Here is a 13181-nt window from a genome sequence, read left to right as displayed (position 1 = left end):
CAAATGGTGACATGAAAGATGAAATTTCATAGTCTTCGTTAAACTTAGTCTTTCAGAAAAGAAATATTATAGTTAATCCTTTCGTAATTGTCCAAATAAATATCATGAAACAATTTGTCTGTTTATGTAACAATAATAAATTCGATTGAAGTAGTAACAGCTGACAATTGATTAGGAACAAATTTATTAAACCATTTTAAACAAGTAAGGACAAGGGCTAAGTTCGGTGTCACCGAACATTTTATACTCTCGCAATTTTCTAATTTAATTTTATTAATATAACAAACAATTTGACTCACGTATTCCTCATATATATGATATGAGTTATGACCCGATTTCACTCATTTTTATACTCTCGCAACAAAGTTGCCAAAGATAGTATAATAGTTTTGTTCACATAACGGTTGTCCGTAGTTATATATGGGGTTATATATATATAAATGATCAGAATGATGAGTGGATTCGAAATCTGGTCTGTCTGTCTATCCGTGCAACGGATAACTTGAGTAAAAATATCTTAATGAAACTTGGTACACATATTCCTTGGCACCCTGAGGAGGTTGGTATATGGGTGAAATCGGTCTACTGCCACGCCCACAAAATGGCGAAAACGCAAAACCTATAAAGCGTCATAACTAAGCCATAAATAAAGTACAGTAAACTCTCGAAAAGTAAATCGATTCGTATTTTGGGTAATTTACTTTTTCGAATAATTTACTTTTCCAAATATATACATAAATTATCTGCTTTATAATATTAAATGCATTTTTAAACTTAAAAAATTCATTCATTTATTTGCTTCAATAAAACATGTGGATTTACATGAAAAAACATATTTACATTTACATACATATGTATTTACTATGAAGAGAAAAAATCTTGAATATTCATTTGTTTTTTTTTTTCTTTTGCAATATATTTTCTGACCATTTTTGTACGACAATTCAAAAAGTTTCGCACCTGATTTGCATCGTTTTCATTTTTAAACCAGTATCAAGTAGGAGATCAAGTAGGAGATTTTATTTACTAAAAAAACGCGATATACAAGAGAGTAAGTGTTTTTGCAACATCGTAAAAAACGCTGCTTTCTTCGTTTCGAATTTTTTATCACACTCTCTGAAAAGTAAATTAAACAAGTAAGGAAGGGCTAAGTTCGGGTGTAACCGAACATTTTATACTCTCGCAATTTTTTGATGTAATTTTATAAAGACAATACAATTCCACCCATATATTCGGCATAAAGTTCAATAGAATAACGAAAATCATCATAAATAGTATATGGGGACTGAGGTAATTCCTAAACCGATTTCACTCGTTTTCACCACCAAGATACAATGTATCGAAGACTATACGCTCACTTAATTTAATATTACTTATAATTAGGTATATGGGATCTGTGGGAAGTTATGACCCAATTTTCACCATTTCAGGTACAGAGAGAAACTGTTATAAGAAAAAAATTCAGAGGGAATGAATTACATTAAAATATCTGAGGGATTTACCTATATTTTCGGTGAAAAATTAACCTTAGGCACTGAGTTCTTCATGTTTGATATCAGGGGCCTTGAAAAGTCATGGTTCGATTTTGACAATTTTTCCACAAGTGATGTCACAGCTCAAATACAGTATTTGTGTAAAGTTTTATTCCGCTAGCTTCATTGGTTCCTTATGAATACATTATAAAGTGAACGAATCAAATGGAATTCAAAATTGGGTTATATGGGAAGTAGACGTAGTTGTGAACCGATTTCGCCCATATTCCACCCGTGTCATCAGGGTGTCAAGAAAGTGCTATGTACCGAATTTCATTGAAATCGGTCGAATAGTTCTTGATATATGGTTTTTGACCCATAAGTGGGCGACGCCACGCCCATTTTCCATTTTGTAAAAAAATCTCAGTGCAGCTTTCTTCTGACTTTTCTTATGTAAAATTTGGTGTTTCTGACGTTTTTCGTTAGGGAGTTAACCCACTTTTAGTAATTTTCAACCTAACCTTTGTATGGGAGGTGGGCGTGGTTATTTTCCGATTTCTTTCATTTTTGGACTGTATAAGGAAATGGCTAAAAGAAACGACTGCAGAAAGTTTGGTTATATAGCTTTATTGGTTTGCGAGTTATATACAAAAAACCTATTTGGGGGCGGGGTCGCGCCCACTTTTCCAAAAAAATTACATCCAAATGTGCCCCTCCCTAATGGGATCCTATGTTCCAAATTTCATTTTCATAACTTTATTTATGGCTTAGTTATGACACTGTATAGGTTTTCGGTTTCCTCCATTTTGTTGGCGTGGCAGTGGACCGATTTTGCCCATTTTCGAAAGCAACTTCCTCAGGGTGCCAAGGAACATGTGTTCCAAGTTTCATTAAGATATCTTAATTTTTACTCAAGTTATCGCTTGCACGGACAGACGGACGGACAGACATCCGGATTTCAAATCTACTCGTCATCCTGATCATTTATGTATATATAACCCCATATCTAACTCTTATATTTCTTGGTGACACAAACAACCGTTATGTGAACAAAACTATGATACTCTGTGCAACAGGTTGCGAGAGTATAAAAATTTACTTTTTCGAGGTGCATGTGTAATCTTAAAGGTGATTAACTTTTCCGCGATTATTTACTTTCTAAGAATTTACTTTTCGAGAGTATACTGTAATATATCTCGCAAACCAATAAAGCTGTATAAACAAAACTTTCTGCAGTCGGTTCCCCTGCGTACCCAACCACACATCATGAAAACAGTTGAATCGGATAATAACCAGGTGGACGTGGTCCCACATTAAGGTTAGGTTGAAAATTACTAAAAGGCGCTAACTCACTAACGGAAGACATTAGAAACACTAAATTTTACAGAAGAAATGGCAGAAAGAAGTTGCACTGAGATTACAAAATGGAAAATGGGCGTGGCATCGCCCACTTTTGGGTCAAAAATCTCATTATCTCAGGAACTACTCGACCAATTTCAATGAAATTCGGTATATAATATTTTCTTGACACCCTGATTACACATCAAAAATTGGCAAAAGCAGATCACAACCACGACTACTTCTAAATAACTAAATTTTGAATTCTATCTGATTCATTCACTTTATTAGATATACTATACATAATTATAGGTTTTACAAAAGTACGGTGGGATTTATTTCGCATATATCGGTTAATGTGTGAACTATCTGAGCCAAATTAAGTGAGCATATAATCTTGTTTGTGGTTTCAGTAATCGGGTATTGTTGAAAGAATGGGTGAATAGCCCAGATTTCCTAGTCTAATGGTAGGGCTGCTACCGAATTTCATTGAAATTGGTCGAGTAGTTTCAGAGACATGGTTTTTGACCCATAAATGGTCAGCACCACGCCCATTTAAAATTATGTACACCATTTTGAGTGTAGCTCTTTTGGCTTTCATCTTTATAATGAAATTTAGAGTTTCTGGTGGTTTTCTTTACTGAATTAAAGCATTTTTAGTAGTTTTGAACATAACCGTTGTATGAGAGGTGGGCGTGGTTATAATCCGATTTCCTCCAGTTTTGGAATGTTTAAGGTAGTACCTAAAAGAAACGACTCTAGAAGGTTTCCTTGATATAACTTTAGTAGTTTACAAGATATGTACAAAAAACTTAGAAGGGGGCGTGGCCACAAAATTTTTCATTTTACTGAAGGCCCAAATCATGTTAAGAATTTTTTCTTAATTTGACTAATCACTACTTAAAAAAATAGCTAATATAGAAGAATACTGTAAAGATATTTTTAAAACATTTTATTAACTTTTGTTATGAGTTATTTATAAAAAATGTAGTGGACTTTTGATCGTTTCTGTGAATTTCATGAGAACCCAACACTAATACATAACCGCATCCGCTAACGTGTCAATGAATCTCTATATTAGCTTGGTACAAACATTAATTGGAATTGTTAATAATGTGTTACTTACTTTAGGATGTGCTCTGCGGGGAAACGCTACCTTTGGATCGATCTGCAAATAGAGAAATTAAAGAAATCACAGTTGAGTAATGTATATAAATATAAAATTGTATATAAAATCGAAGTATTTCAAATAATAACAAGTATTATAACAAGGGGTGGGATCATGTGTAGAAATTCACGTAAGTGAGGAAAGTTTTTGATTATTCATTCACTTGGGAGTGGTGGTTGATGTCCTCATACGACTAAAGGCTGATATCACCGTCATCCAAGAAGTGCGATAGACGGGACAAGGACGAAAGAAGTTGGGTCCTTGTGACATCTACTACAGCGGCTATATAAAGGAGCGCAAATTTGGTGTGGGATTCGTGGTGGGACCGCATAAAAGCGAGGTTCTTCAACATATCGCTTATTTGCGCTCACGCCCCAACGGAAGAGAAGGACGATGTGACCAAAGATACTTTCTACGAGCGCTGCCCCCGCCACGATGTCAAAATCATGCTTGGCGATTTCAACGCTTGGGTGAGTAAAGAAGGTGTCTTTGCCACAACAGTCGGAGAATCCAGCCTGCTTGACGAAACATCTCCAAACGGCCTGAGGCTGATCGACTTCGCTGACCAACTATAGACTCGGACCATTATCTGGTTGCAGCGAAGATTCGCACTCGTCTCTGTGCAGCAAAGATCTGTAGCCTCGGACCATTATCTGGTTGCAGCTAAGATTCGCACTCGCCTCTGTGCAGCAAAGATCTGTTGCAATCGCAACAGAAAGCCACGAAATACTCTTCTCGACTTGCACTCCCGCTCTCTGAGAGCACTCATCAGCATCTCGGTATAAGGGAACTGTGGAATGACATCTCAAACTCACTGCGTACCGCTGCAGCCGAAACAATTGGATTTCGGCAACGACAAAAAACAAGCTGGTACGATGAGGATTGCCGTCTCGCAGCGGAGAGAAAACAGACTGCCTACCTCGCAACGTTGCAAACGGCCACAACACGTGCGGGATGGGATAGATACCGAGAGCTGAAGAGGGAAGCGAGACGCAATCTTCTATAAGAGTATACAGCTGCTGGCGTACGCCGATGATATTGATATCATCGGAAACAACAACCGCGCCGTTTGTTCTGCTTTTTCCCGCATAGATAAGGAGGCGAAGCGAATTGGTCTGGAGGTGAATGAGGACAAGACGAAATATCTCCTGTCATCAAGCAAACAGTCGGCGCATTCGCTTCTTGGCTCCCACGTCACTGTTGACAGTCATAACTTCGAAGTCGTAGATAATTTCGTATATCTGGGAACCAGTATCAACAACACCAACAATGACAGCCTCGAAATCCAGAAGAATCACTCTTAACAACAGGTGCTACTTTGGACTGAAAAAAGTAAAGTCCACTCTCGGCGAACCAAAATCAAACACTACAAATCGCTTATCATTCCCATCCTGCTTTATGGTGCAGAAGCTTGGACGGTTGGAGGTTTCGAGAGGAAAATTTTGCGCAAGGTTTATGGTCCTCATAACATTGGCAACGGCGAATACCGCAGACCACGTTGTCCGAATGGACGAAAACACTCCAGCTCTGAAAGTGTTCCATGCAGTACCCGCCGGAGGAAGCCGAGGAAGGGGTAGGCCTCCGCTCCGTTGGAAAGACCAGATGGAGAGCAACCTGGTTACACTTGGAATCTTTAACTGGCGCCGAACTGCGAAGGAAAGAGAGGAGTGGCGCGCTCTCAACGATTCAGCTATAACCGGTTAAACGGTTCAACGCCAATCACATACATACAAGGAAAGGCTAAGTTCGGGTGCAACCGAACATTTTATACTGGCAATTTATTGCTATGACCCATATATCCGGCATAAAGTCCAATAGAAAAACGAAAATCATCATATATAGAATATAAATTGAGGTAATTCCTGAATCGATTTCACTAATTTTCACCACCAACATGCATTATATCTAAGATTATATGCTCATTTCATTTAGCTAAGACATTTCACATATTAACAGTTTTATAAGCAATTATATACCAAATTTCATTGAAATCGGTCGAGTAGTTCCTGAGATATGGTTTTTGACCCATAAGTGAGCGACGCCACGCTCATTTTCCATTTTGTAAAAAAAATCTGAGTGCATCTTCTTTCTGCTATTTCTTCTGAAAAATTTAATGTCTCTGACGTTGATGATTGTAAATAATAAAATTTGTGTCTAGCACACATGCACATATATTTTTTATCAGGGCCGATTAATATCAGGTTACCCCTTATGTGTGAGATAGGGAATATCTTAAATATCTCATGTTAAACGAAATATCGGGGATAAAATTAAACAGAAGGACAGAAACTAATATATGCCGAGTTTTTAAATCAAATAAACTAAAAAGATTTAAAATTGTAATGATTTTTGTTTATGTTCGTATATAAATTAAGCAGCAGTGAAGATACCGGAACAAAACTTTGTACAAATATTTCGTTTATAGTGTGACATCTCCCATCTTAAAATCACCGAAATCGGACTATAACATTTCAATGTCCCATATACTCAACATGAAGAACTCAGTGCCTAAGGGTAATTTTTCAACGAAAATATCATATATCTCAGATATATCTCAGATCTCAGACCTTAAAGTAGGTCTTTGTTCCAAAAATTATTAAAATCGGGTCATAACTTCCCATAGCTCCCATATACCTAATTATAGGTTTTACAAAAGAACGGTGGGCTTTACGCCGCATACATATGTATATCGGTTAATATGTGAAATATCTGAGGTGTTAATGCCGAATATATGGGTCAAATTGTGTGATATCTTAATAAAGCTATAGCAATAAATTGCGAGAGTATAAAATGTTCGGTTGCACTTGAACACTGAAGGTGTTGGTAAGTTTCAAGAGCTGATTGCTATTTTATGAATAACCACAACTATTATTTCCAGAAGCGACCTCGTAAAGTTGCCTTACAGTTATTAATAAACACAGTCAAATTTACAACGATGGCAACAACCCGCTGAGTTGCATTGCATTTTCAACACTATTTGTATTCGATAATAAATTAATGTAATAAACATTATAGAAAGTGGTTGGTAGAAAACATCGTTTCTTACAGAAAATTTAGAAATAATCTATCCCACGAAGACCAAGCCATATAGCTATGATACAGCTTTTGGACTGTTTGGGGGAATGATTCAGTTTAGAGCTTTACAATGTGCTAGGCACCAAGTCGAAGTTGAGGGCTCCCCCCTCCTTGATAGGCGGTTAACTAAGCAATGAAAAATTAAAATTAGTACTAGAACACCTATCTCCACCTAGTTCTTCTACCAACATAGTCTAAATATAACCGTATAGCAATATAATGGAATAAATTAATTTCATTTAATTCCAAAAGGAATGGAAAACGCATAGCTTACAGCGCGGACAGCACCCAAAAATAAACGATGAAAAAATCAGTAAATATGCACAATACTCGTACAACTGAAAGTGCTGGGAAAGTTGCTCACGTAGACTTAACGAGTCAGTTTAAGGTAATTAAAATCATAAAACTTCAATTACTTTTTATACATCTATATGTATGTTTGTATGATTTAATATGTAAATTATTTACTATAAAGATGGCAGAGCATTTCAGCTCATTTGCATGTCGGATGCTTCTTTGATGTGACGTTGCGTGATGTTGCATAAATGAACTAGGGCTAATGCCAATTGCCATTTCAAGTCGGACTGCGATAGTGACTTCTTAAATTAATGCGGTGGCTGTGATTATATCTGTCCTTGAATTGAAGAAATCGACAGCAAAGTAAATTAAAAGAACCAATAGTAAATTAAACGCTCCGACTGGGGGACAAAAGCGTAGCGCTATGTATATACATACACACACAGTAAATGGGAAATGATGGGAAAGTGAAATGGCAACACAACAATAACAAATATAAATTGAAATATTGCCGATTCGAAAAATCAAAGAACGAGCAGTTGACAAACCAACGCAGGGTGTGATGCCAGTGAGGCCGGTAGCCAGAGTGGCGAGGGAGGCATTGTAGCGAATGCTGGCAGGTAGAACGCCAAAGCTCAATTGCAACTGGGCGATTATTTCCTGCCATATTGGAGCAGTGGAGAAATCGATTTCGAGATTAAAGCTAAAACTAATCAGCGTTGAGTGGGCGCGACACATACATAGCTCAATTCATTTCATACAAACATACATAATTGTAGTTGGAGCAGAATGAGAGAGATTGGGGATTGGGAAACGCACCATATTTCTAGGCTTGCTATTACGCGTGACGGACATCTGGCCAATGAGCCGACCACTAAGCCGAATCAAGTTTGGTGAACAGATTCACTGAAAAAAATGTATTTGTTCGAGTGAAAGTACAGAGGTTACAAACTTGGACGGAAACGTTATAATGAAATAAAGATGTCGACTCTTTCTGCCGAATACTTAATTAAAGAATCGCATGATGATATCGAGAGAATAATTAACTTAACCAAATAACTATAACTATATTATTTCATAAGTAATGCCAAAATTGTAAAAATTAAAAATTTTTCTCAGTGCACCCTATTTGGCTATTTGGTAAACTGGTTTAACGAACCGAAATGGAAAATGAATGAAAACAGCAAATAATTGGAAATGTTTGGGCACTATTGATGCTGCTTTACTAATGTTTGCAGTCGAGTGTATACTTGTGTGTGTATGCGCGGGAAGTCACAGTCAACACCAGTGAGAAAAATGCACTGAGGAGGAAATGGCCTGAAATCTCACTACTACATCGCCTTTTTCAGTCGAAGAGCAGCCAGAAAAAAAATATTTAATAAAATTGCAAAGCGCAAAATTTCAAACAAACGGAAATTGGACATCAGAAATCATACTACCAGCTGTCGTGTGCCACGTGGGCACTACCAGAGAACTTTGAATTCATTCGCGAATGCGTCAATCCAATGCAATTAAGTTAATACAAGTGAATATTCCAAATAGATATGAATATGTGGCAAGCAATGGAATTATAGTCCAGTCACAGTGACAAACATACTTTGACACGAGCAATACTGCTTTTTTATATATCGGTCATTTACATGACTAGTGTCATAACTCAAAAAACACGATTTTTGGTGGGAGAATGGAGTCATATGTAGAAGTTCACGTAAGTGAGGAAAGTTTCTGACTGTAATTCACTTGGGAGTGGCCAGAAACGATTCTTTTACATGTGGCGCAAGGAGCTCACGACTTCCGGTCTTAGACCAAGTATCCTCTGGGTAGCCAACAGACATCCGTTTGGAGGCGAGCTAAAGTGAGAAGGCGAAACCCGCTTATGTGGGTACATAAAAACACATAAAACCACCCCCCATGAAAAGGAAGCAACAGCCGGATGAGAGACCCCAATCTTGATGACGACCACTGCAAACGTTTAAAGGACTACGAATTAAGGCATGCACCTGGAATGTCCGGACCCTTAATTGGGAAGGTGCCTCTGCCCAGCTGGTTGATGTCCTCATACGACTAAAGGCTGATATCACCGCCATCCAAGAAGTGCGATAGACGGGACAAGGACGGAAGAAGGTGGGTCCTTGTGACATCTACTACAGCGGCTATATAAAGGAGCGCAAATTTGGTGTGGGATTCGTGGTGGGACCGCATAAAAGCGAGGTTCTTCAACATATCGCTAATTTGCGCTCACGCCCCAACGGAAGAGAAGGACGATGTGACCAAAGATACTTTCTACGAGCGCTGCCCCCGCCACGATGTCAAAATCGTGCTTGGCGATTTCAACGCTTGGGTGAGTAAAGAAGGTGTCTTTGCCACAACAGTCGGAAAATTCAGCCTGCTTGACGAAACATCTCCAAACGGCCTGAGGCTGATCGACTTCGCTGGGGCCCGAAATATGGTCGTCTGTAGTACTAGATTCCAGCATAAGAAAATCCATCAAGCTACTTGGCTGTCTCCGGATCGAATCACTCGCAACCAGATCGATCATGTTGTGATAGATGGACGACATGTCTCCAGTGTTTTTGATGTGCGTACGCTTCGTGGTCCCAACATCGACTCGGACCACTATCTTGTAGCAGCTAAGATACGCACCCGCCTCTGTGTAGAAAAGCGCACACGTCAACAAACACAAGGAAGGTTCGACATCGAGAAGCTGCAATCACAACCGACAGCCGAACGGTTTTTTACTCGACTTGCACTTCTGCTCTCTGAGAGCACTCATCAGCATCTCGGTATAAGGGAACTGTTGAATGGCAAATCAAACTCCTTACGTTCAGCTGCAACCAAAACCATTGGCTTTCGTAAAAGTAAAAAAAAAAAGCTGGTATGATGAAGATTGTCGTCTCGCAGTGGAGAGAAAACAGACTGCCTACCTCGCAATGTTGCGATCGACCGCAACACCAGCGGGATGGGAAAGATAACGAGAGCTGAAGAGGGAAGCGAGACGCATTTGCAGACAAAAAAAGAAAGAGGCCGAAATGCGTAAGTATGAAGAGCTTGACAAGCTGGCAGACAGGGGTAATGCTCGAAAATTTAAAGATCCGGCGACTAACTGAAGGTTTCAAGACAGGAGCACACTCCTGTAGGACCCCCAGAGGTGATCTAGTTATTGATGAACAGAGTATACTGAGTTTGTGGAGGGAACACTTCTAGAGCCTGCTGAACGGACGATTCTCCAATCGACGACGATGGAACAGATGTTCCATTGCCCGACCGTGAAGAAATTCGAATAGCAATTACCCGCTTGAAGAACAATAAGGCGGCGGGGGCCGATGGATTACCGGCCGAGCTATTCAAATACGGCGGCGAAGAGCTGATAAGGTGCATGCATCAGTTTCTTTGCAGAATATGGTCGGAAGAAAGCAAGCCTGACGATTGGAATCTCAGTGTACTCTGCTCAATACACAAAAAGGGAGACCCCAAAATTTGCGCCAATTACCTTGGGATAAGCCTCCTCAACATCGCGTATAAGGTTCTGTCGAGCGTACTGTGTGAAAGACTAAAGCCCACCGTCAACAAACTGATTGGACCTTATCAGTGTGGCTTTAGACCTGGAAAATCAACAACTGACCAGATATTCACCATGCGCCAAATTTTGGAGAAGGCCCGTTAAAAGAGGATCGATACACACCACCTTTTTGTAGATTTTAAAGCTGCTTTCGACAGCACGAAAAGGAGCTGTCTTTATGCCGTGATGTCTGAATTTGGTATCCCCGCAAAACTAATACGTCTGTGTAAGCTAACGTTGAGAAACACCAAAAGCTCCGTCAGGATCGGGAAGGACCTCTCCGAGTCGTTCGATACCAGACGAGGTTTCAGACAAGGTGACTCACTCTCGTGTGATTTCTTTAACCTGATACTGGAGAAAATAATACAAGCTGCAGAGCTAAATAGGGAAGGTACAATCTTCTACGAGTATAAGAGTGTACAGCTACTGGCGTTCGCCGATGATATCGATATCATTGGAAACAACACCCTCGCCGTTAGTTCTGCTTTTTTCAGACTGGATAAGGAAACGAAGCGTATGGGTCTGGTAGTGAACGAGGACGAGACGAAATATCTCCTGTCGTCAAACAAACAGTCAGCGCATTCGCGTCTTTGCTCCCACGTCACTGTTGACATTATAACTTTGAAGTTGTAGATAATTTCATCACCAGGAAACCAGCATTAACAGAAATAACAATGTCAGCCTGGAAATCCAACGCAGAATCACTCAACAGGTGCTACTATGGACTAAGTAGGCAATTGAAAAGTAAAGTCTCTATCGACGAACAAAAACCAAACTCTACAAGTCTCTCATCATTCCCGTCACGTTGACGATGTCAACATCCGATGAGACGGCACTAGGAGTTTTCGAGAGAAAGGTTTTGCGGAAGATTTATGGTCCCTATAACATTAGCAACGGCGAATACCGCAGACGATAGAACGATGAGCTGTATGTGTTATTCGACGACATATACATAGTCCAGAGAATAAAAAGACAGCGGCTACGCTGGCTAAGTCATGTTGTTTGAATGAATGAAAGTGCTCCAGCTCTGAAAGTATTCGATGCAGTACCCGCTGGTGGAAGCCGAGGAAGAGGGAGACCTCCACTGCGATGGAAGGACCAGGTGGAGAGGGACCTGGCTTCGCTTGGTATAATCAATTGGCGCCAAACTGCCAGAAGGAGGGATACGTGGCGCGCTGTTGTGGACTCGGCTATAACCGCGTAAGCGTTGTCTACGCCAGTCAAGAAGAAGAAGAAGGAAGCTGGTGTAACCTGGAGTCCTGGATCGTTTTCAACTATTTTTGCCACCAAGCTACATCATATCCAAGATTTTATGTTCACTTGCTTTTGGTAAGATATCGCACATATTAACCGATATATGCGGTATAAAGTCCACCGTAAGTTGGAAAATCCGTATATTAGGTATATGGAGGCTACATGAAGTATTGATCCGATTTTGCCCAACTTGGGCAAAGAGGTACCCTAATAGAAAAAACAGATGTCCTTTGAATTCCTTTAGAATATCTGAGAGATTTAAGTATATTTTCGGAAAAAATAGGTCATAAGCACTGAGGTCCTCATGTTGAGTATATAGGGCATTGAAATGTTATAGTCCGATTTCGGTGATTTTAAGATGACGATGTCACACTAGAAACGAAATATTTGTACAAAGTTTTGTTCCGGTATCTTCACTGCTGCTTAATTTATATACGAACATAAACAAAAATCATTACAATTTTAAATCTTTTTAGTTTATTTGATTTTAAAACTCGGCATATATTAGTTTCTGTCCTTCTGTTTAATTTTATCCCCGATATTTCGTTTAACATGAGATATTTAAGATATTCCCTATCTCACACATAAGGGGTAACCTGATATTAATCGGCTCTGATAAGAAATATATGTGCATGTGTCCTAGACACAAGTTTTATTATTTACAATCATCTTTTGCTTTTCTTTATTTTTCTGTAACAATGCAACGAGTGGATAAAAAAAGAATATCGGCACTTACTTCGGGACTGACCAGCATTCCCAACATTAAATCATACCTTTAGTCTCCTGAACAAATTAGTTAGAATTAGTTTGAGCTCTCACTGCAGATTTTTTAAAGGCTCAAAGCACTTGATTATTACTAATTCCAAAAGTTAAAAGAATAAGTATAAAGTTATAAGAATAAGGTATCAAAAATAAATTTCGTTATGTGACATATGTATATATAGTTTTTCAAATTTCTTGTAGGACTATTTTAGTTTGAATCTGATTGCCTTAAGGGATTAGGTAGGTTTCAAAATTT

General features: G+C 39.0%; 1 protein-coding gene across 17 annotated transcripts in view; it reads right to left on the bottom strand.

The window, feature by feature from the left end:
* Positions 1-13181, bottom strand: part of Rbp6_3 (RNA-binding protein Musashi homolog Rbp6) — a 436335-nt gene that overhangs the window by 235393 nt on the left and 187761 nt on the right. For all 17 annotated transcript variants that reach the window (XR_008470744.1, XM_054228378.1, XM_054228379.1 and 14 more), the window contains one exon: positions 3937-3978. Coding sequence is in view for 15 of the 17 variants with exons in the window: in XM_054228378.1 (XP_054084353.1) it covers positions 3937-3978 (42 nt within the window). In the remaining 2 variants the exon portion in view is untranslated. The remainder of the gene's footprint in view (positions 1-3936; positions 3979-13181) is intronic.

The sequence above is a fragment of the Zeugodacus cucurbitae genome, chromosome 4 (genome assembly GCF_028554725.1).
Source record: "Zeugodacus cucurbitae isolate PBARC_wt_2022May chromosome 4, idZeuCucr1.2, whole genome shotgun sequence".
In the NCBI taxonomy this organism is placed as follows: domain Eukaryota; kingdom Metazoa; phylum Arthropoda; class Insecta; order Diptera; family Tephritidae; genus Zeugodacus; species Zeugodacus cucurbitae.
Note: the sequence above shows the minus strand (reverse complement) of the source record. Positions and strands in the feature narration are given on the sequence as shown.